General features: G+C 39.8%; 1 protein-coding gene across 2 annotated transcripts in view; it reads right to left on the minus strand.

Moving 5' to 3' along the window:
* The window catches only part of LOC126481609 (cilia- and flagella-associated protein 157-like), a 176,733-nt gene that overhangs the window by 38,631 nt on the left and 111,897 nt on the right, over positions 1–26,205 (minus strand). For both annotated transcript variants that reach the window (XM_050105482.1, XM_050105481.1), the window contains exons 7-8: positions 17,179–17,322; positions 16,794–17,075 (exon numbers count right to left, since the gene is read on the minus strand). In XM_050105482.1, the coding sequence (XP_049961439.1) occupies positions 16,794–17,075; positions 17,179–17,322 (426 nt within the window). The remainder of the gene's footprint in view (positions 1–16,793; positions 17,076–17,178; positions 17,323–26,205) is intronic.

Genomic DNA, 26,205 nt, shown 5'->3' on the forward strand with positions numbered 1-26,205 from the left:
AAAAATTAAATCACTGTGTGCCTAATTCTGTGTACTCTCCAGACCTGGCTCCTGTGGACTTTCTTTTATTTCCAAAGTTGAAAACTTTATGGAAGGGATGAAGATTTGAAATGACAGAGAGATAAAAGAAAATTCACAGACGGCACTTTGCATAATCCAGCAAGGCTGTTTCCGGAAGTGAAAACAGCAATGGGAGTGGTGTATCAATTGTGAAGGAGAGTATTTCAAATGAGATCATGCACAATAAGTAAAAGGTATGCAAAGAAAGATTTTGTAGACAAAGTTCCAGAATTTTTTGAATGGACCTTGTACACTACTATTGTTAAATTTGAACATTAGGAGATTGTTTTTCCTACTCATCTGTTTTAAGCACTTTTGTCTACATTTACAGCAAGCTGCCATTCATCACATCAACTACAAATTTTGTCTAAATCATCTCATATCCACCTACAGTTGCTCAACAATGACACCTTTCCATACAACACAGAATCATCAGCAAACAGCTGCAGATTGTGCAGATTGCTGCTTACCCTGTCTGCCAGATCATTTATGTACATAGAAAATAATAGCAGTCCTATAACACTTTTCTGGGGCACTCCTGACAATACTATTGCCTCTGATGAACATTCATCACTGAGGACAACATTCTGGGTTCTGTCACTTGAGAAGACTTTTAGCCACTCTCATATCTGGGAACCTATTCTACATGTTCATACCTTCATTAACAGTCTGCAGTGGGGCACCATGTCAAACACTTTTCAAAAATCTAGAACTATGGAACCTGCTGTTGCCCATCATCTATGGTTCACAGGGGTGAGAAAAGGGCAAGCTGAGTTTTGCATGAGCAATGCTTTCTAAAACCATACTGATTCATGGGAAGAAACTTTTCTGCCTGAAGGACATTTATGAAATTCAAACTGAGAACATGTTCAAGAATTCTGCAGCAAACTAATATTAAGGATATTGGTCTGTAAGTTTGTAGATCTGTTCTTTTCCCCTTTTTACATGTAGCACTCACGTGCACTTTATTCTGGTTCCATGGGACTTTGCACTGGATGAGAGATTCACAAAAAATGCAAGCTAAGAAACCAAATTGGGATTCCATCCATACAGGAGTCTGTACATTAGTCAAATGACATTGCTTGTATGATCCTCCTCCATGAATGATTTAAAACTTCCCTTCCTTTTACAGTCTTCTATTACCACAAGTTCCTGGTACATGCATTGAGCTCAACCTAATTGTCATCAACTGTGTAGTGAAACCTAATTGTCATCAACTGTGTAGTGATTGCTACAGAACAACAGGACAGCACAAAACAGTTAGCACATTCCTTATTGATGAAGCAGTAGAGTTACAGGTGATATACACAGAATCCAAGTAGTAGTGAACCAAGAGCCAAGTCCAATGAAAGGGCCAAGGAGTGACGGGATAGAAGCCATTGACCCACTTAGCAATTTTATGCAGGACAAGGGACAAGAATTTTCTCAGATTCTCCACAAAAAGGTATGACAGTGATAGTTGCTGTATGCTTAAACACCCCCCCCCCCCCACTCCAGTTTTTTAAGTGGGGTACTAACAATAGCTTATCTGCTTTTTCTAGTAAACATACTCTCCTAGTCTCCTGGATGGATTTATTAACTTTAGTAGCCCTCAACACTATGATGACATCATGGTCACCAATCCCTGTCTCTATACTGACACTGTCAATAAGATCAGGCCTGTCCAGAGCTACAAGCTCTAAAATATTTCCATTGCTTGTGGGTTGTTGATCTAGCTGCTGAACGCAGTTTTCAGAAAATATGTTCAAAAGTACTTATCAATACTACCGGTCCGCACCACCTACAAAGGATCCATAGGTGTCCCCATCTGTACTCAAAAGGTTAAAGTCACCTCCATCTAATAATGTATCACCTGGATTGGGGGTATTTCTGTGCTCCTGAGTGTAGACTTTCTTTGATTCACGCACGAAACAAATCAGGAGTCGATGTTCACGCGCGCCCCCACACACACACACACACACACACACACACACACACACACACACACAGCCGACTCATGAACGATCGGCAAGCCAAAACGCATCATCTGGTAGGATGACTGACTGGCTGATGATCCACCAAGACCATGGCCCAGCTCAAGTGATGTGTGGCAGCAATGGTCAGGTGAGCCATGTTGACACAGATCTCACTGTTGCTCCAACCCGACTGCACTAGTGCCGCATTGCAACTCCCGACTGGCAGATCCGGACTGCGCTCCAGACACATTCCAACTGACTGGCAGCCCAACTCATGACCCGAACTGCCGATGTGAACTCGCTTACAACAGACAACGACTGGGAAGTAATAGCAGTCAAGCAAAGATACTACGAGAGGGGATATATCGATACGCGCTGCTAGCACCGCTCACGGTCAGGTAAAGCAGCAACTCAGTGACAGTAGTAATTTAAATTAGCATAGTGAGTTGTAAGTACATTAAAAACAGTGTAAAATACATGATGGCGGGAAAATGAGCCACGCACGGCTCATCCTGTTTACCCAATTACTCATCAGGACCTGCAGGGCATCCTAACAGCATGTCTGTATTCATTTGTCTGTTAAGTCAACTTTGATTTTGGGCCAAATACAGACATCAAGGTTTTAAGAACTGTGATCAGATGACATTTCGTGCCATACAAGAAAATATGCAACTTCTGGATACCAAACATGACTGCCAATATAGCCTCCTATATCTGGGAATTATTTTCTTGTGCTGTTGTGAGTGTCTTAGAGGTGAATGCAAGAGCCCATTCTGAACCATTTGGGTTGAGCGTTACTGATCTGATTTTTACATCACAATTCTCATGGAATTTCTTCTTTAACCATCACAGTTCCATTACTGAGTATGGTGAACAGTTGTTAAATAAGATACGCAACACCGCAGGCATTACTTTTCAATTCCTTCATATTTATAGACGATAAGCACCATTTTGATGATCAGTTTGAATTTAGTAATTTTGACAGTTAATACACTGTCCAGTCACATTAATGTGACCACCTGTCAAACAAGTGAATAACCACCTTTCGCAGTGTGGACTGCTGCAAGACATTCACGAAGAGAGTCAGTGAGGTTCTGGAAGGTACCAACATGGATGTGGACCCATGCTGACTCCAGTGCCATGGCCAGCTGTGCTAGGTTTCACAGCTGAGGATCCGTGACATTAACAGCCTGATCATCAAGCTAAACCCACAGAGTCTCAATTGGGTTTAAAATTGAAAAGTTGGTGGCTACTGAAGTACAGCAAATTCATCCTGGTGGTCTTTGAACTATGCACATACATTGCAAGGTGTGTGACATGTTGCTGTGTATTATTGGTAGATGCCAACATGCTGAGGAAAAATACACTGCATGTGGAGGTGGAAACAGCCCTCAAGAGTAGATTTTGATCCACTGTGCATTCCAGAATGACAAGCTCACCCAAGAAATGCCACGGAAACATTCCCCAGACCATAACACAATCTCCTATGGCCTGGACCCTTCCAATGACTGTTGCAGGGTGTATGCTTTCAGACATCAGATGTTTCATGCCATCCACGTCAATGGCCACCAGTCTGAAGCAGCATCAAACGTCATTCATCTGAAAATGCCACCTGTCGCCACTCAGTGGACGTACAGTTGCAAGATTGCTGTGCAAATTCCAGCCTTTGTTGCTGCACCTATAGCAGAATCACATACACAACAACATATGCTGAATGGTCATTGAGGAGGCACTGCTAGTAGCCCTTTGGTTGCTCAACAGTAGCACATCTATTTGCCCATACACTTATATGTTCAACATCTCCTGTCATCTATGGCCCATGGTGCGCTACAGTTGCCTCAGCGCCAGTTTTGGATAGTGCCATTTCGTTATACACAGTATACTTTAACCACGGCAGCACATGAACGATTTACAAACTTAGCTGTTTAGGAACTGCTTCAACCCTTGGCCTGAAATCCAATAATCATGCCCTTTGCAACATTAGACAAATCGCTCTGTTTCTGCAGTATGACAATGAGTGCACTATTTTCTGCATCCCACGATATACTTTGTATACTCTCCACTGCTAGTGCCGCCACCTGCCATCTTTGAGTAGTTATTGCAGATTGACATCAAATATAGGTGGTGGTCACATTAATGTGACTGGATCATGTCTATCACAGGTCAGCACTTTGTAACAGAATTTTGTAATTGGCAACATAGTAACTTTACAATTCAACTACTAAGCACTGAATGACTAATAGCATAGTGATTTGGCTGATTGAATACCAACTGCAGAAAAACATAATAGTAGCTGTGCATCTTAACTACTGTGCACTGACTATGTTGTTGTGGTGGTCTTCATTCCAGAGACTGGTTTGATGCAGCTCTCCATGCTACTCTATCCTGTGCGAGCTTCTTCATTTCCAGGTAATGACTGCAACCTACATCCTTCTGAATCTGCTTAGTGTATTCATCTCTTGGTCTCCCTCTACAATTTTTACCCTCCACACTGCCCTCCAATACTAAATTGGTGATCCCTTGTTGCCTCAGAACATGTCTTACCAACCAACCCCTACTTCTAGTCAAGTTGCGCCACAAATTCCTCTTCTCCCCAATTCTATTCAGTATGTCCTCATTTGTTACATTATCTAGCCATATAATCTTCAGCATTCTTCTGTAGGACCACATTTCTAAAGCTTCTATTCTCTTATTGTCTAAACTATTCATCGTCCATGTTTCACTTCCATACATGGCTACACTCCATACAAATACTTTCAGAAAAGACTTCCTGACACTTAAATCTATACTCTATGTTCACAAATTTCTCTTCCTTAGAAGCACATTCCTTGCCATAGCCAGTTTACATTTTATATCCTCTCTACTTCAACCATCATCAGTTATTTTGTCCCCAAATAGCAAAACCCATTTACTACTTTAAGTGTCTCATTTCCTAATCTAATTCCCTCAGCATCACCTGACTTAATTCAACTACATTCCATTACCCTTGTTTTGCTTTCATTGATGTTCATCTTATATCCTCCTTTCAAGACACTGTCCATTCTGTTCAGCTGCTCTTCAGGGTCCTTTGCTGTCTCTGACAGAATTACAATGCCATCGGCAAACCTCAAAGTTTTTATTTCTTCTCCATGGATTTTAATCCCTATTCCATGTTTTTCCTTTGCTGCTTGCTCAATAAACAGATTGAATAACATCAGGGATAGGCTACAACCCTGTCTGACTCCCTTCCCAACCACTGCTTCTCTTTCATGCCCCTCGACTCTTGTAACTGCCATCAGGTTTCTGTACAAATTGTAAGTTGCCTTTTGCTCCCTGTATTTTATCCCTGTCACTGTCAGAAGTTGAAAGAGAGTATTCCAGTCAACATTGTCAAAAGCTTTCTCTAAGCTTACAAATGCTAAAAATGTAGGTTTGCCTTTCCTTAATCTATCTTCTAAGATAAGTCGTAAGGTCAGTATTGCCTCATGTGTTCAACATTTCTTTGGAATCCAAACTGATCTTCCCTGAGGTTGGCTTCTAGCAGTTTTTCCATTCGTCTGTAAAGAATTCATGTTAGTATTTTGCAGCCACGACTTATTAAACCGATAGTTTGGTAATTTTCACACTTGCTTTCTTTGGGATTGGAATTATTATATTCTTCTAGAAGTCTGAGGGTATTTTGCCCACCTCATATGTCTTGCTCACCAGATGGTAGAGTTTTGTCAGGGCTGGCTCTCCCAAGGCTATCAGTAGTTCTAATGGGATGTTTTCTACTCCCAGGGCCTTGTTTTGATTTAAGTTTTCCAGTGCTCTGTCACTAACTATAGACTGATACATTCTGAGTACTGGGCATTGACTGATTGAGGTTATGTCTACATCTACATCTACACCTACACCTACATCTACATCTACATCTACATCTATACTCTGAAAACCACTGTGAGCTGCACGGCAGAGGGTACGTCCCATTGTACCAGTTATTAAGCTTTCTTCCTGTTCCATTCACATATGGAGTGTGGGAAGAATGATTGTTTGAATACCTATGTGCATGCAGAATTATTCTAATCTTATCCTTATGATCCCTGTGTGATGATACATAGAGGGCTGTAGTATATTCGTAGAGTCATCATTTAAAGCTGGTTCTTGAAACTTTTTTAATAGACTTTCTGGGGATAGTTTACACCTGTCTTCAAAAGTCTGGCAGTTCAGTTTCTTCAGAATCATTGTAACACTCTCCCATGGATTAAACAAACCTGTGACCATTTGTGCTGCCCTTCTCAATGTACATTCAATATCTACTATTAGTCCTATCTGCTACAGGTCCCCCGCACTGTAGCAATATTCTAGAACCAGTTGCACAAGTGATTTGTGAGCAGTCTCCTTTGTAGACTGATTGCACTTCCCCAGTATTCTACCAATAATCCAAAGTCTACCACATGCTTTACCCATGACTGAACCTATGTAATCATTCCATTTCATATCCGTAAAAAGTGTTACACTAGGTATTTATATGAATTGGCTGATACCAACAGTGACTCACTGATATTATAGTCATAGGATACTGCTTTTTTTTTCATTTTGTGAAGTGAAAATTTTACATTTTTGAACATTTAGAGCAAGTTGCCAATCTCTGGACCACATTGAAATCTTATCGACATCTAACTGAATATTTATGCAGCTTCTTTCAGATAGTAGATAACTGCATCATCTGCAAAAAGCCTGATTTTTACTATTAATATTGTCAGCAAGTCATTAATATACTATATGAACAGCAAGATCCCCAATATACTTCCCTGAGGCACCCAAAGTTATTTCTACATCTGATGATGACTCTCCATCCAAGATAACATGCTGTGTCCTCCCTACCAAAAAGTCCTCAATCCAGTCATAAATTTCACTTGATACCCCCTACGACCATACTTTTGACAATAAGCGTAGGTGAAGAACTGAGTCAAATGCTTTTCAGAAATCAAGAAATACTACATATATTTGGTTGCCTTTATCCAAAGCTTTCAGGATATCATGAGAATAAGTGCAAGTTGGGTTTCACATGATCGATGTTTTCCAAATCCATGCTCGATGGCATTGTCGAGGTCATTCTGTTCAAGATACCTCATTATGTTTGAGCTCAGAATACGTTCTAAGATTCTACAACAAATTGATGTCAATGATACTGGATGGTAGTTTTGCGAATCATGTCTACTACCCTTCTTGTAGACAGGTGTTACCTGTGCCTTTTTGCAAGAGCTGGGTACGGTTTTATGTTCAAGGAATCCACAATAGATTATTGTTAGAAGAGGGGCTAACTCAGCTGCAAATTCAGTATAGAATCTGATGGTGATTCCATCGGGGCCTGGAGCTTTGTTCAGTTTTAACAACTTCTGCTGTTTCTCAACACCACTGACATTAATACTTATTTCATTCTTCTTTTCAGTGGTAAGAGGATTGAACTGTGACAATTCTCCTGGGTTTTCCTTATTAAAGAAACATTTGAAAATTGAGTTAAGCATTTCTGTACAGCTGGAGTGGCCGAGTGGTTCTAGGCGCTTCAGTCTGGAACTGCGCGACCGCTACGGTCACAGGTTCGAATCCTGCCTCGGGCATGGATGTGTGTGATGTCCTTAGTTTATTTAGGTTTAAATAGTTCTAAGTTCTGGGGGACTGATGACTTCAGATGTTAAGTCCCATAGTGCTCAGAGCCATTTGAACCATTTCTGCTTTTGCTTTGTTACCCTCAATTTCAGTTCCTGTATCATTCGCTTGGTACTGGGTACTAACCTGGGTGTCATTAGCAGCCTTTACATATGACCAGAATTTCTTTGGGTTCTGTGAAAGATCACTTAGCAATATTCTGTTACAGTAATCATTGAAGGTATCATGCATTGCTCTCTTGACAGCTAAATGCATTTCATTCAGCATCTCTCTTTCTGTAGCTCTACTCTTTGTTTTACACTTATTATGCAGTAATCTCTGTTTCTTTAGAAGTTTCTTTACAGTGACTGTATAGCAAGGAGGTTCCTTCACATTATGAACTTTTGTACTGGATACGTATCTATCCAGTGCATCGTCAACTATTCTTTTAAAGGTGAGCCAGAGTTCCTCTACATGCTCCTGGCCTGTGCTGAAAGTTTCAAGTTCATCATTGACATATTACACTATTGATTTTTTATCTAGTTTACTGAACATATATATCTTTCTGCTTGTTTTAGTTGTCCTTTGTACTTTGGTAATAATTGTTGTCACAACCACATCATGGTCACTGAATCCAGTTTTGATGTGGACATCCTCAAAGAGGTTAGGTCTATTTGTTGCCGTTAAATCCAACATATTTCCATCATGAGTGGGATTCCCAATTATATGTTCTAGGTAGTTTTCAGTAATGCATTTGGTAAAGTTTCACGGGGCGTCTTATCATGACCACAACTAACAGAACTGTAATTTTTCTAATTAATTGTTGGATGATTAAAGTCTCCACTGATGATTACAGTTTGGTTGGGGAACTTAGGTACAAGTTAACTGAGTTTATCTCTAAAGTTTTCAGTTACACTGGGAGATGAGTCTGGTGGGAAATAGAAGAATCCAATTATCATTTTATGCCCACCCCTGATACTATGTCTTGCCCAAACAATCTCATATGCAGCTTCCATTTCTAGCTCAGTGGATTTGAGATTCTTGTCTACTGTGACAAATACACCTCCTCCATTTCCCATTAGCCTATCCTTTCGATAGACACTTAAATTTTCCCCAAAAATCTCACTACTATCAACTGCAGTTTCAATCAGCTTTCTGCACCTCGTGTTATGTGAGCTTTGATGCCTTTCATAAGTGCTTCAAATTCTGGCACTTGGTTGCAAATGCTTTGGCAATTTACCATTAGGATTTTAATAGTCTCACATGTGGGAGGCATTTCTTTCGATCTTACAATTATACTTCTGGGTTTCCTAAAGCTATTGTTATCTGGGTTGGATGGAGAGTCACCTAATCCAAAAAAACACTAGTGTGCACCCCACACAGTCAGCTACCTGAGTAGCAGCTTCTGATGTGCAGTGCATACCTGACCTATTTAGGGATAACTTAACAGTTCTCAACCCAATGGCGCAAGTCCTGGAAGTCGCAGCCTAGCTCTTCACAGAACCTTCAAAGTCTCTGTTTCAGTCTTTCCACATGACTCAGAACTAAAGGGCCACAATCAGTTCTGGGGACAATGTTGCAGATTGTGAGCTTCATTGAAAATCCATGTGCAAGGCTGTTCTTCTCAACTTTCTCTGCCAGTCACTGGAATGACTCAAGAATGGCCTTGGAGCCCAGACAACAGACATCAATTGTTCCACTGTGCACCATGATCTGCAATTCGTTGCACCCTGTACCCTCAATGGCTGTCAGAATAGCCTCTTCAGCATGTTGAATGAGGCCCACAGGCATACACACTGAGTGCACTTGGTGTCCTTTCCTATCCTTGCTGCCATTTCCCTAAGGGGTCCATCAATCACCATATGTCTGAACTACAGACAATTAATAGACCCCTATTCTTTTGTGTTTGGCTCCTACTGATACTGGACAAAACAGGTTTCCCCAAAACAAGTGAAGTGAGTCCCACTGGTTCAAGTTTCAGTGAAAGACAGCACCTCATACTTGTTGTTTTGGGAGACTGGTACAAAACACGAGGCCATTCCTGGTCCCCAACCACCCTGCACAGGATGCCTAGACCTACCATTGACATGCCACCCACAGTCAAGTGGACGGGTAATGACGATCCTGTATTTTCTGTAGTGGAAACAGGATCCACAGGAGAGGATAGTACGTGAAGTACCTCTGGTGTAGCTATCAGAGTTACACGACTCTCGGGAGCTCTTCCAACACACTGATTCGCAGCAGCTGCCAATCATTCGACAGTAGTCAGGCCAATTTCCAGCTCCTTATGAACGTCAACCAACTCATCTCGTGTTTGAGAACATGGAATATGGGAGTCTGTGACATCAATTTAAGGCTATTCTGGTGAAGGATGTAACCTATATATTTATTAAAAGGCTGAAATAAGGAACTTTTTGAGAAATTACACTTTAACACAGCTTGCAAAAAGATGAAAAGTACTTACTGGAGATTCGGCATATGCTCCTCTTGTGTCCATCCTGTGAGCACTATATCATCCAAATAATTTACATACTGTGGAATAATTGGAACAGTTTGTTCTAAAAATTCCTGAAAGTTTGCTGGTGTGCTTGCAACACCAAAAGGTAACTGTTATATCAACAGAGGTCAAAAAGAGTATTTAATACCGGAATAGCTTTGGAAGTCCTGTACAATGGAAGTGAAAAATAAGCTTCCAAAAGACTGATTTTAGAGGAATACTGACTCCCTTATAGTTTTGAAAATAATACATCAAGACACAGAGGGGGGTTTGACACTATGATCAAGTGAGTGTTTACCATATTTTGAAGTTCCCATGAAGGTGTAATAAACCAAATGGTTTGCGAACAATGACTAAAGATGATGCTCATCTAATATAAGGTAATGAGGCAGATGTTATTGATGTTATTGTTGTGTAATCACTCCGCCACAGGCCGTGCATTATGAACAGGTGCTCCATCGTGTTGAAAGATGCTGTTCAACAGTGGGAAGCCAGAAGGCGCTTAAAACATCAATGTAGACCTGTGCTGTGATAGTGCCACACAAAACAACAAGTGGTGCAAGCCCCTCCGTGAAAAACACACCGTAACACCACCGTCTCTGACTCCAGTTCTACTATAACCTCATCTCACAAGGCTAAGTGTATGAGACAGGCTTGAGACTTTGAAACACTTCAGTATTGTCAATTCTTTTAATGTAATGTGGGTGAAAAAAATTAGAAGTCATTCCCAGGGCTGAGAAAACAAGAGAGCAAATTGGGGACACAAAGATTTCATTTCTGCACATGAAATAATGTTCTGGATTGAATGGACTGAGTGGTGGATAGAAAACCCAAAGGCTGTATATGCATCCAGGCCAAAAATATTTTCCACTGATTGTTCTGCTACTACAAAGAAAGTAAGTGTTCTGGTTATTTGCTTATACACTAATTCAGGAACTATCTGGCCCAGTAATGGCATTTCATGATGACCATAATTCCACTGTTTAGTTGCTGCTGTTTTTAAGGATGGACATCCCAATTGGTGATTATGTAGTCTGATTAATAATTGAGACCAAGGCCATGCTATAAAAAAGGAATAAAATGCGAGTGCCATGAACAGCAAAAGGTGGCATGGTGCTACCTTTGACTCTGTGATGTCATTTATGTGTATCTGCACACCTGACTGTTGATGGCATGGCCGGCACTGATAAACATCAGCTATATGACCATGATGAAAGTACTGTTGACAGACATCTTTATAATATTGGCAACATCTAACATGTGTAGAAAAACAACCAGGACAGCTGTGCAGTTGGCAAAAGTTTCACCGAGGCTGTACAGAAAAACTTTTATGGCACTGGGTTCAGATGACAACTATCTGGGAGTCGTTCCACTGTCATCTGGATTGCAAGACATTTTTGCAAGCTCATCACCAGATGGACTAGGTCACATGGCATTTTCCAATCGAGACAACAGTTCTGATATCTGGTAGTAGACAGAAATGGGATCCTGAGCTGCTTGAGAACATTTAAAAGCCCTAGCAATTCGCATACCTTCAGCTAAAGAAAATTGTGACTGCCAAAACAGTGTAGCATGCACTTTACCATTTGGTGCTAATCTAATCACCATGTCACATATTAATGATTCTATGTATGACAGTCCACAAGAACATATAAAGTTTCATTTTCTACCCAGGCGTTGCAGGCCTGTGATCAACTTTTATGATGCACAGCTGTCTGATATTGTCTTACAATGTTGAAAGAACTCTAAACAAGTGGCCACTAAAAGCATTTTTGTTGCAATATGTCCACCCAAAAGTTCTGAATAGTGGGGGTCGGCAGCACCGATGGGTCAGATAAAGGGGCCAGGTTTTCATGGGATAACGGATCTGTAGGTTTATTAGGTAAGAGAAAGACTCACTGTCACTCAGGGCACTTAATGTCTCTTGCTTGGGAATGAAGTGCTAAACACTTACATCCCAGTTCTCTTGAGCGTCAGTGGGCAACTGCAAATCCTGGATTGCCAGAAGTGATTGTAAATGTGCTTGGTCTGTCAGCTGCCGTACAAGCTCATACTGCTGCTCGAGCTGTCATTTCCAGAGCTCAAAAACCTGCTGGTCTATTATGTTTGGAATTCTTATCAGAACAGTCTGGTAAGTCCTATTCTGACACAGGATTGGTTGTTGTTCCAAAAAACTCTCATCACCACTGTTATAGGTCTGCTTTTTCAGTAACACAGATTTAATTAAGCACAACATATTTAAAATTATAGTTCCTGACTTCTCTGAAAGTACACCAAACAAAAGACTTCTGGAGGTGGACACCACATGGTCAATACAATGCTCTGAATGTTTGTTGAATAACTCACATAGTGATGGAGAACAGTGTAGGTCTGACTTTAAAACACTCAGATAGGATCCATGATCTCAGTGCACCATTATGCTGTCAATTAAAAAATAATGGTCAGTTGAATGGTGAGCAAAATAGTCCTGTTCTAGACGGGTAAATCTGTGCACTAGCCAAACATTGTTGGTAGGCAACAACAAAGTTCAAATCATAATCAAAGAGGAAACCACACTATATGTCAATGTAGCAGGAATAAATTCAAACAGTGGTACAATAGGAACTACCCTCTGCCATGCACTGCACTGTGATTTACAAAATATGGATGCTGATGTGAATGTAGAAGTTCTTTCTTAATGCTGGGCTTCCACCCATATCATCCATCACTCTTCATTATTTGGGCTCTCATAATGAGTTACTACACATGATTCTTCATAACATTGAACAACAATATCAATACAAGTTTAACACATCCATTCCATTCTCATTTGAAACATCTGTTTTCACAATTTCATAAATCTGTTATTTTTAGACAATAGTCGAAAATAACAAATATTCGTCATGATATTTAATTTCATTAAATGAAATTATAAGTGTCATAGTTGATCCCTAAATACTCATTTGTGTTTTATAATCCATCCCAGTAGCTGAGATCATTTCTAGTCATGCATAATCTCTGGATCAGCAGAAGTTAGAGTTAAGTTGTTCACTTCAGCTCAATAATGTTGTGTGTCGAGCTGCTGCCAACATTAGTGATCTAGTAATACAGAACCTTGCATATACAGCTACTGTGAAACGACTGTCATACGATCTTGTTCTGTGTCACATTTTAATACATCTCTTGATGAGTGACAAAGTGGTTTCTGGCCCATCGTGGGCAGCACCAGTTACTCTTTTCAGTCCTTATATAAGTGGAAGATGTTGTATGGAATGGAGCTAGAAAAACAATTAGTAATGTCGCTAAATGTTGTGTGGAGGAGAGCGAAAGTAAAGATTAGCTCCACCCTATCTCTATCTGCCAGTTAGATGAACAGTGAAATATACAAGAGCAAGCCTCAGCTCTATGAGAAGAATTACGAATCTCTGCAAAGATAATCCTGGAAATCATCGGAACTCCTGCAAGAAAGAAGTAAATTTCTGTTCAAGTCTGCTTTGAAACTGCCTTGCACTATGTCTGAATTATGATAAAATAGTCATTTCGTTTAATGCGTAAAAACTATTATTCACTGTAGAAACCTCTGGTGCAGATTTCCTTAGTTTTAAATACATTTCTGCATAGAACAAAGTCCTGTTCTGAAATTTTTAACAAATTTGGTTTCATGTGGCCCAAAATCTACTACACTGTCCAGACACATTAATGTGACCATCCGTCAGAAGCCTGAATAACCATCTTTTGCAGCGCAGACTGCTGTGAAACTTGCAGGAAGAGAGTCACTGAGGTTCTGTAATGTAGTGACAGGGGTGTGGCGCCATGCTGACTTCAGTAGCATGGCCAGCTGTACTAGGTTTCGTGGTTGAGGAACAAGGTCCCACAGACTCTTGGCTGGTACATGGCCCCCAAGGATATATGCATACTTGTGTTGATCCATTGCGCCTTTCCAAATGACAAAAACTTTCCTTGGAGCATAACACTCCCTCATCAGGCCTGGACCCTTCTGACAATTGTTGCAGGCTATTAGCTTTTCAAACATTTCATGACATCTGTCATTTCATGGCCAGCGGCCATCTGTTCAATGGAGCATAAATTTGTGATTCATCTGAAAAGGCCATCTGTTGCCAGTCAGTGGACACCCAGTTATGGTACTGGCATGCATATAGCACCCTTTGTCACCAACAAATGGCAGTCAGCATGGGTGCATGAACCAAGCACCTGCTACTGAGGCCCATAGGCAGCAACATTCACTGAATGGCCACTGAGGAGAACTGTTGGTAGCTACTTCATTCATCTGGGTGGTTAGCTGCTCAACAGTTGGATGTCTATTCCCCCATACACATCTCCGCAGCTGTTGTTGACCCATCTCATTTATGACCTATGGCACACAAGAGTTGCCTCGGCACCAGTTTTGGATAGCGCCATATTGCCATGCACAGTATATTTTAACCGTGGTGGCACGCGAACAGTTTAAAAAGTTAGCTGTTTCAAAATTCTTCCACCCCTGGCACCAAAGCCAATGATCATGCCCCTTTGGACATCAGATAAATTGCTCCATTCCTCATTATGACAGTGACTGCACTGTTTTCCATGTCTCCCTGCATGCTTTTTTTACCCTCCACAGCTACTGCTGCCACCTGCTGTCTGTGAGTGGTCATTGCACGCTGACATCAAACATAGATGGTGGTCACATTAATGTGACTGGACTGCATGGTAAAATCCAGTTGGAGAGCTGGGGCTTACAACTGATGACATATCCTTGGTGCAGAAAACTGATCTCATTCTGTGGAAACTTTAGCTAGTACTCAAGGAAAAGATCAACTGGACTTGATGTATTGAACCTCTGAATAATGTTTTGTTGTTAATGGGATTCACAAGGCAAAATGTGTATAATCAGGGAGCTTCAATGCTAGAATGTGGAGATATTATTGATTTGTGGTTATGTTTCATTATAAAAATGAAACATATTAGGGAAGTAGCCACAGAAATAATCTATCTCAGTGAAACCTAGATAGACAGTATTTAGACAGAAATGTAGATACAAGGATGATGTTGTTGGTATTTGGGACAGGAACTCCCTCTACGAAACTTATTATTGGAAGTGTTTGATCAGAAAGGGGTTCATTGGGGAGACCTAACTAAAGTTTTGTGCTAAATCCACAAAAGCTGACTTCCATAGTCGAATGAATTTTGAAATCTTTGAAAGGTGATAAGAGAATATGGTTCTCTCAAATATTCCACCACAGGCAGTCATAGTGATGGACAGTGCTTCATACCATAACAGACAGAACAAGGCTGCAATGGCTATAAAAAGGGCATGTCCCCTGCAATGAGAGTGTGAGGAAGCATGCTTGATTCTCTTTAATTTAAGAACATAGACCATAGTTATACATGGTTGATAAACTAGCTAAAGATAAAGGCCACATCGTTGTCTCCTTGGTGCTTTATAATTGTTATTTAAATGTGGTGAATCTGGAATGAGTGGCAGGGAAAAGGTTGTTTAGGAAGCTCGGCATGACTCCCTGCTTAAGATTGCCAGTGAAGCCCTTCTGCCAGTAGCTGCAGATAAGTGAGAATGATACAGTAGGAAGGTTCAACAACTAGAAGAAGATTACTGGAGGCATGACATTGTTGTACCTGCAACAGACAAAATCATTTTTGATCCTGGTGAATCAGACAGGAGCATCAGTAGTATAGAATGATGCACAGATGAAGAATGTAATGAGAATGATTCCGAGTGATTTATGCGTACCTACAATTCAACCTTATAAATGAAATTAAATGTTTAACATTTTATCATTTTTATAGATAGAATATAAGTTCAAAACTACTGGCTTTTTTAATTTTGAATTGTCTATGAGTATGAATACAGAATTAGTAGCAATAAGCACCATCATTCAAAACGAACCTGTCAATTTTTATTTCAAGAATTCTGTTAGGCTCCTGTTCAGTTTTTACTTTCACAGATGTGTTATGTGAAGCAGCTAGTTCCATTGTAGTGCCCGTACCACATGACGAAAGCGTGGCTTGTCCACTCCCCACCCCCACCTCCCAGTGCCACCTCTCACCCCTCATCTGTCCATGTTCTGGGAGTTGGTGGGCAGAGAACATTGAGAATAAACTATCATATACATTTATACAGTGAAACTCAGTTCAAAAGTAGCCACTTCAGATTCTGCTGATGAAAAAGGTCTTCAGCTCTAGAATCTGAGTTACAAAGAAAATAGAAGCAGAGATATAAAATTACTTATTATCCGACCTCTCCACAGTGTCTTATGGAACAGAGGAATCACAGGTGATCATGATATGATGCCTGCGGAATGTGGTTGGTAAGCTCGTTGGTTTCCTTGATGCTATTTGATGGGAGTAGCTTATATACAAGCTCCAGATTTAACACTCACATTATTATCAAGATCATCACTATTGTCACCAGCAACAACAATTAACAATGCACTACAGGGACACTCAACTCAGTCATGAAGTAGAGTTAACCAACATCAGACACAAGCAGTCCATGTGGCATCAATTAGAAAGGTGTGCACATAGCCATGAGCTACCTGAGTCAGTAAGGAAGTTAATTTATCACAAACAATTCTATCTACTTAAATACTGCAATAATTTTTAATTGAAGGTAATAGATCTAAAGTAATATCTACTGAAACTAAGTAGAAGGCAAAGTACAATGAATATTTACTTACCATTAGAGCTTCTTTGATTGCAGTAACTGCGCTCTGCAGCACATTTTCAAGCTTATCAGACCACATTTGAGCCTCCGCTATTTTATTATTTAGCTCGTTTTGTTTTCTAAGTGCCTTTTGTAATTCCTGCTGTGTTGCCTTCAGCTGACTGTTTCTCTCATTAGCCTCTTCCTCAAGCTCATTTAATTCTTGCTGGAGTGCGGCTGCAGTATTTGCCTCTGCTTGCAGTTTCTCTCTCTCTTGCTCCATTCTCTGTTGTTGGCTTGTTAAAGTTTCAATCCGCTGGTAATTATGAGTATTAATGTTACAGGATAAATTACTTTGATTTGGTTCTTATTCTCAAATATTTATTACAATTTACAACACAAATGTTAATCATACATACTGTTTGTTGCTCAACACATATAGTGAGAGCTTGATGTTTCTCTGCTTCATAAAGTTTCATTTTTGTTTTCAAGTCCATATTTTTCTCTTTCAGCATTTCATTTTCTATCTTCAAGTATTTGTTGGTCTCTAACATCTTGTCAAGCTGAAACATCATCACTGAATACACAACCAAGCACTTATTCAAAATGCACTTAGATATAGAGTCAAATTATCACACACAAAACAGAAAGGGTCTTGAATTGTTAATTATTAGTACCAAGCAAGGTGGCACAATGGTTAGCATACTGGACTTGCATTTGGGAGAATGATGGTTCGAATTCCCATCCAACCACCCAGTTTTAGGTTTCCTAAACTACTTAATGCAAATGATTCCTTTGAATAGGGCATGCCTGATGTCCTTTCCCATCTTTCCCTAATCTGAATTTGTGCTCCTTCTCTAATGACCTCATTGTCGACAGAATGTTTAACTCTCAATTTATTACCTTCCTTTAAGTGTTAATGGCCACATAGTGTAGCGGCTCCCTGCAAATGCACTTTTGGTGCTTGACTGCAAGAGGCGGAGTTTATCTCTTTTATCAAAATCATAGCAAGCAAGAAATTACAAATCAACAAGAAAGAAAACTATAACAAATCAACTAAACTTGGTGCAATTTATGTGGACAATGTTTAATGAGTGGAATGGTTTCCAAATGCACAAACATTACCTATGTAAACAATTTCCATACAAATTGCGAGAGAAAGAAGTGGGTGATGACAACAAAATCATTCAACATAGTGACTTTCTACTGTTACTTTGAGAGACGTTGTTCACTACAGGGTACATAGTTTTCTGCTGTGAACAGATTACACAAATGGCTTGCAGTGCTACTGGTTTTCACATGGTAGTTTTGTGTAGTGCTACTGTGTTGGCAGTAAACTTAATATTTATATAAATTGATTTGTGCAATCTCAAATTAAGACATGCTTTGATTAATGAAAATTTGTGCCAGGGCTGGGCTTGAACCTGAATTTCCAGCCTTTCACTCATTTAAATTAACCATTAGTCTATCTGAGTGTGCCTTGAGGGTTGACACAAATTTTCATCATTTCTTGTGTTCTTCCTATTACTTCCAAACAAACTTATGTGGTCTTCATTTTAATGGTGGTGGAGGTAAGTGCCTATGGGACCAAATTGCTGATGTCATCAGTCCCTACCGAGCGAGGTGGCGCAGTGGTTCGACACTGGACTCGCATTCGGGAGGACGACGGTTCAATCCCGCGTCCGGCCATCCTGATATAGGTTTTCCGTGATTTCCCTAAATCACTCCAGGCAAATGCCGGGATGGTTCCTCTGAAAGGGCACGGCCGACTTCCTTCCCCATCCTTCCCTAATCCGATGAGACCGATGACCACGCTGTCTGGTCTCCTTCCCCAAAACAACCAACCAACCATCATCAGTCCCTAGGCTTACACACTACTTGAACAACACACAGCCATGCCCAAGGGAGGACTCGAACCTCCGACGGGGGAGCTGCGCAAACCTTGATGAGGCACCTGAGACCACGTGGCTCTTCATTTTGCAGTAGGAACAAATGAGGAATGGATATGATGGAGGTTCATGAATTACACTGCCACAATGGATATGTGTGAACTGAATCTGCCTCACTAATATGAAATAGGTGGAACTGAGAAGAATGAATTGAATGAAATTCTGTAAGTGAAGGACACTTGCACACCTTTGATCTTCATGATACTATTTAGTTGTCTTCACTGTCTCACTACTTTCTCCAAAACCAGGTTAGATAAAGTTTGTGACAGCCCATCCCCTTGCCGGACTCTTATTTTTATTTCGAAGCTGACTGACAGTGTACTGCAATGCCTTATCCTGGCAGTATTGTTGCTTAACATTTCCTTTATTATTGCATGTGTTGTAGCATCCATTCCTCTATCTTCTTACACAATAAGCAGAGTACTTCTGGAAACTGAATTGTAGGCCTTTTGGAAGTCCACAAATGTCACTATTATCTCTTTTCCTTTCCTGTGTCTGTCTTCTATTATCATTCTTATTCCCAATATCTGTACTGTACAGTTCCTCCCTTTTTTAAAGCCACACTGGTACTCTCCTATTGTTGGCCCCAGTTGTTCTTCAACTCTGTTCAGCAAGATTCTCAACAAAACCTTGTACCCTATGTTTAAGAGAGAGATTCTCCTGTGGTTATCCAGTACTTTCTTGTCCCCTTTCTTGTGTAGTGGTATTATAATGGCTTCTTTCCAGTCTATGGGTATTTTCTTATTTCTCCAGATATCCACTATTATACTGTACATACTTCTTTCTATTTCAGGGCCACCCCACTTGATCTCTTCTGCACAGATACCATCATTGCCTGCTGCCATGTTGTTTTTGAGGTTTTTAATTGCCTCTGCTACTTCTGCCCTGGTGGTTGTATTGTCTAGACTATCCGGACTTTCGTCACTAGAGCATAAGTGTGTCCACTTTACTGTCAGTGCTTCTGCATTCAACAAATCCCTAAAATACCTAGCCATTTCCTCTCACATCTCTTTCTCACCATTTTTTATTGTGCCATCTTGTTCTATTACGAAGGGTTCTTTTGCCTTGAAGCCTTTAATTCTGCTCTTCATTTCTTTGAAAAAGATTCGTGATTTGTGTTTCTTGAAGGCTGCGTTTCTTTTTTCAAGTTTCTCATTCCAACTACTTCTCTTGGCATTTCTGATCGTTTTGCCAGCAGTTTTTCTTGCATTCTGGAAGTTCAACCAGTCGTCTTGCTTTTTACAGAATTGCCATTTCATAAATGCTTTCCTCCTGGTCTTGACCACATTCTCACATACATACATCCACCACTCATGCTTCCTTTTGTTGTTGTTAGTAGCCAGTCACACTGCCTCTTCTTCCATCATATCTCTCACTCTCTTCCAATCACTCTGAACTACCATTCTCTTTGCATACTCCGCTCTGTTGTTTTTTTCAGAAGATCTAGGTCAGTTCTGTGAGTGTTTATGGTCTTATGTTTCCTTGGTCCGTTGGATATCCATCTGCATTTTATTATGACAAGGTAGTGATCTAAGTTCATCCTGCTATGTTTCCTCACTTTCGTATTCATAATCTCTCTGTGATTCTTGTCATGGATTGCTACATGGTCTATCTGTTTTTCCCCAATCCTGTTTCCAGGGCTGACCACGTTGTTTTCTTGCTTGCCTTAGCTTTGTAATGAGTGCTCATTATTCGCATATTGTGTCTCCTACACAGGTCCACTAATCTCTCACCATTCTTGTTTGTTCTCTTGTGAGCTGGATAATCTCCCACAGGACCTCTTAACTTCCTTCCTGTGCCTATTTGCATGTTAAAAACTCATAGCATAATAGTGACACCTCTTTTGTCCACGTCTGTCACTACCCTATCCAAAGTGGACCAAAAATGTTAAGGTCCTGCTTAGTCTTTTTTGTTCTTATCATTTCTTGGTGCATGTGCATTTGATAGTGTATAGGTTTTGTTTCCTATTTTCATTGTCAGATATGACAGCCACTCGTTTATGTCCTTCCACACAGTAATACTATCCAGGTATCTACGGTCTACTTCAAAGGCTGTGCCAAACATAAAATGTTGCTTTGCCCCTCCCCCCCCCCCAACTCCGGGTTTCCCTTTCAGAATTGCACATCCCTCTGATTCCGTTGTGCTCTTGCCCCTGAATCTTGTATCCCGTAGTGCCAGTATGCCAATCCCAAGTTCTTTCATACTGTCAAGAACTTGCTTTAGCTTGCCCACCTTCATCATTGTCTGTATGTTTATGGTTCCCACTTTAAAAGTCCGTTTTGGTCTGATTTTGTGTCCATGATTTAGACTGGATTTTGAGGTACTGGTAAGTTTGCAGTTTTGTTTCGTATTTGATGCAGGCTTCCCAGAATTCGATATCCTGCTTACATTGACCTGAGTCAATGGGGGATTAGCCCCCTGGGGTATATTTGTAATTATCACATGCTTCATGACTGCTTCACAAGCCGAAGCTTCAACTTTGGCTACCACATTTGCAGTAGTGTGGTTACAACTGAGGTGGTTAGCCCCAGAGGATGTAATCAGGCCGCCCTACTGGGATCAGATGCCTTTTGTGGCTGCTTCACTGGAGGACAGACGCCACTCTGTTGTGAGAAGGTTCATCCATCTTGAACACCATTGAGATCCGCCAAATCTTCTTTTGAAATGACGGGCTGTCTTCTTCTGCTCCTCAAGTCGTTGCCCTTTTCATACTATAATTTTAATTGAGAATGATAAGGAAAAAGGATAGGATAGGATAGGATACAGGATATCAATAGGTTGTTGTGGGCCACGCTTTGTCTGGCTCCTCCCCTTTGGCCTGTCCAGCTTAGTCCTCCGGATCCAGAGCACGCAAACCTCCTTGCCCGCATGGACAGTACAACGTTAAGGCAGTGTCCCCTGAGGATGAATGTAATTAATTCAACACAATAAATAAAAAAAATTATACCATTCTCAAATATGATAATCTCTTGTTGCAGCATTTGGAACTAAAAAGACACATTAGCAACAATGAATGTTTAAGTCAGCCTTGGAGAAATGCTCAGGTAGCCCAACAGTTAAGGCAACTGCTTGCAAAAAGCAGAAAATGTGGTTTCAGGTCCGCATCTGGTACCAATTTTCATTTGTCATTCTATACATTACAGGTCCAGCATTTTTGAATGGTCTTCACAGATATCATTTCATGTCATTACGTCTTCACCAGTTTCATCCTCATCAATTCCATCCAATTCATTTCAGGTAAGCTAATTCAAATGGAATACATCCCATGTGGCAGGGTAGCCTCAATCCTCCATCATATACATTCCTATAGCGATCCTGTTCTAGAATGGAGAACCATCTATGTTTGTTCAGAAATAACAGATGGCTACAGTGAAAATGAAAATTTGTATCATACCTGTGATTAGGTAGCATAACTATTAAGCCAACTGCCACAATAAACAGGAAGTCTCGGTTCTTGTCCTGCTCTAGCACATATATTCAGTAATCATGACATGATCATTACAATGTAGTTCAGTATCTCTGAATGTTATTTCAATAATATCATTTGATGTCATTGGATCTTCACTGATTTCCAGTTGATATACATCTCTTGTACAAGTTAAGTCACAATTGACCAGCTTACTAATTTCTGTGGTGGTTGTAACCCACAATAAAGAATCACCTCCTTTGTTCGTAAGAAAAACTAGTGACAATGAAAGTATCTGTTAGGCATGGAGGTGTGCTCAGATGCCTGAAGGCTAAAGTGGTTGGTTGTGAAAAGTGGTAAATCCAGGTTTAAGTCATGCTCTGGCAAAAATTTTCATTCCTCTTGTTGCGTTCATCATACCTCATGTCATATTAATGCCATAATATTTGTGGAACATAATGACATATATATATCATAATATTTTCATTTTTTGTATGTGTTAAAAACAAATGCACTTGCTGATAACTGATGGGCAAAAGAAATGTGCAGACACCTCCAAAATTGCAGAATTCTTTTTTTCCAAATGGAAATTGTATTCCATTTTATTACAAGGATATTAACAGTTTGTCAAATTACTGTTGATTTTCATGAGTTATAAAATCAGTCCTTTGATTAACTTACAGATAAAATTCTCTGATATGTGAATGAAAAATCAATTTTTGAAAATGTAATATGATTGTATAGGCAAAATATCTACTCACCAAGTGACAACAAGAGAAAACACATATAAAAGTTATGAAAATGTGCACTTTAGAGCCAGTGGCTCATTCTTCTGGCAGAAGGGTTGAAGGGGAAGGAACAGGGATGAAGGAAAAGGACTGGCATAGTTTAGGAAATGGGGACAGTCATGGAAAAGTCACCCAGAACTCCAGGTTTGGAGGAGGTTTACCAAATGGAATAAGAAGGAAAGGCTTATTGCTGGGAACTGCATTGGATGAGATTTAAAAACCTGAGAGCTTAAAGGTGGAAGACAGGGTAACAAGCAAGACAGAGATTACTGACAAAAATCATGCAAGAGCTAATAAGAGCAGAATGCTAAGTGTTTTATACGTTGGTAGAGGTGGGGCATGGGGGAATACACAGGTCAGAAAATAAAAGATATAGAAAACTAAAAGTGTGTGAAGCAAGGAATAGTTATTGAGAAGAATAAATTAACACATATGCCAGGTGGGTGGCAAGAACCAATGACATGTTGTAACATCAGTTTCCACCTGTGGAGTTCTGAGAAGCTGGGTGTCGGGATGAAGAATCCAGATGGCATGTGTAGCGAAACAGGTACAGACGTCGTGACTGTTATATTGTAGAGCATTCTCTGCAACAGGATATTGTGTTTTGCCACTCTATACAATCTGTCTATGCCCATTCATCCTAACTGATAACTTGTTGGTAGCCATGAGCATGTAATGGTAGTGGCGTCAATACATTCCTCAGTAGAAGCGATTATACAAAGCATGGACTTCACTTGCGAATGGAAGGCAAAGAGAAATTATGTAGACATTTACAACTAGGAGTAAGTGCCAATCTGCAAATACCGGCTCTAACATACATACAATGTGGAGACCTTTCAGCAAATATGACAGTGAAAACACAAGAAAAATCAGCAGCAGAAACAGACTTATCCAACTCAATAGTTATGAAAGATAAACGAGCAGGCACAAAAAAGAACTGTACTACACCTTCATCACTCAAAGAAGACACAGTGAAACAAAACTACCATGAGCTAAACCAAGCTGCGATACCGGCAAACGCATCTAACCCAAAAAAAGCAGCAGAACCAAGTTCCACACCTGAAGATATTCAAGATACAACAAGAAGAACTGGGCACTGGAAACCAGAAGCAGTACCTGCAGGAGACCCACTAAGGACATCAGCAGATCCAGTCTCAAAAGTATCAACAAGGACATCTAATTTTACATGTATCAGTGAACACCAACAATCAACTACTACCACCCCAGCAACAGGAGGAAGTTCAGCAATTCCAGTGAGAAGAAATGTAAGGTGACCATGTCATCTACAAGATTTTTTATTCCCAAAAAGCCTCAAGACCAAATTAGGATTACTAGTGCACCTATCAACACCACCTCCAGTAGCAGTCCTTGCAGCAAAACCGGAAACCACCTCAACATCGACCACACAAGTTAAATGACCAGAGAGATGGAGAACTGCCCCTTTTCACCATCAGGACATTTTCTTATGACCAATGGAAAAAACCAACTCACGCTTCTAGATGAGAACGAAGATTTCTCACACAATTTAAATTCAGGAATGAAGGTAAGTGGTCAACCAAGTACAATCAGAACAAACCAAAAATCTCACCAGGTCACTCTTCTCCATCAGAATATACAGTCACTTAGGAATAAAGTAAGAGAGCTTGAAATCTTGCTATCAAGTGAACTCAGAAACGTTAATATACTGTGCTCAACTGATCACTGGCTAAAAGAAAATGAGTTAAAGACAGTGAAAATAACAGATTATGTGTTAGCAGCACAAACTTGTAGAAATAAGTTTACACATGAAGGGAACTGGGTATACATAAAGAAAGATATCGAATTCAATAACTTAGACAATGTTGAATCCTTAAACACTGAGAAAGATTTTGAAATATCAAGCATAGAAATTCCAGCATTCAAGTGAATTGTAATATGTTTATATAGATCTCCAGATACCCACCTAAAAAAATTCAACACTCGGCTTGATACTTTACTAAATAAAGTAGTAACAAATTGAAAAGCAGTTCTTATATGTGGAGACCTAAATGTAGACTTAAATAAGCGAAGCACTTCAAAATCTGAGCTGATGAACATATTAACAGCCAATAATTTGGAGATTACAATCCACTCCCCTACACGTGAAACGAATCATTCTAGCACTACCATAGACCAAATAATAATAAGCTCCAAAACAAAATATAAATGAGTTGTAATAAAAGCTGGACTGGCAGACCATCATGTGCAGGCTATAAACTTTTGTGTAAACACTAATCCATCCTATAATCATATGAGGAAGACTACACACATGGGCAGAACTTACAGTAATACTGCAGTACAAACATTCCAGAATTATCTCCAACAAGAATCATGGGAGATAGTGTATAGTACAGAAAATATTTCTGATAAGTTTCAGACATTCATGAATATTTTTAAATATTATTTTGATCTTGCTTTTCCATTGAAAGCCAAAAGAACACATACCACTAAAAGCAACAAGTGGATTACTAGTGGTATAAGGAAATCTTGTGCTAGAAAATGGTACCTTCATAATATTGCAAGAAGCTACAACACAACTCAGGAGTTTGATAGTTACTTTAAAACATATAAATCTATCTTAAAGTAAAGAATAAAGGAGGCAAAGAAACGAGACAGTGACAAATACATAGAAGATGCTTCAAACAGAACCAAAGCAATCTGGAAAGTTGTAAAAAAAGAAACAAAATCTTACAAAAGTAGAGTTAATAATATAGTATTAAAGGCTGGCTTGGAAAACATTAATAACCCACAGGAAGTAGCTAATATGTTTAATAACTATTTTATAAATATAACAGAGAAACTATTACAACAGACTTCTAATAGAAAACAGCATACAGAAACAGGGAAAAAAGTCTCAAACAGATCAATGTTTCTATACCCAACAAATGTAGAAGAAGTACAGGTTACAATAAAGAGTCTCAAAATGAAACACTCTGCAGGTGTAGATGATATATGTGATTTCGTTATAAAGAAGTGTGGGGACTTGATTACTGAGCCCTTAACCCACCTATGTAACCTATCTTTTGCTACAGGAACTTTTCCTTCATGTCTGAAAATAGCAAAAGTAAAGCCATTATACAAGAAAGGAAACAAAGATGATGTTTCCAACTACAGACCACTAGCACTTCTTTCTGTTTTCTCAAAAATATTAGAAAGACTTTTCAATAAGAGGCTAACAGACTTCTTAGAGGTAAATGGCATTCTGTCAGAATCTCAACATGGATTTAGAGCAAACTGCTCAACCGAATCTGCAGTTCACTCCTTTCTATTAGAGGCACTGATAGC

The sequence above is a fragment of the Schistocerca serialis genome, chromosome 5, assembly GCF_023864345.2.
Source record: "Schistocerca serialis cubense isolate TAMUIC-IGC-003099 chromosome 5, iqSchSeri2.2, whole genome shotgun sequence".
Lineage (NCBI taxonomy): Eukaryota > Metazoa > Arthropoda > Insecta > Orthoptera > Acrididae > Schistocerca > Schistocerca serialis.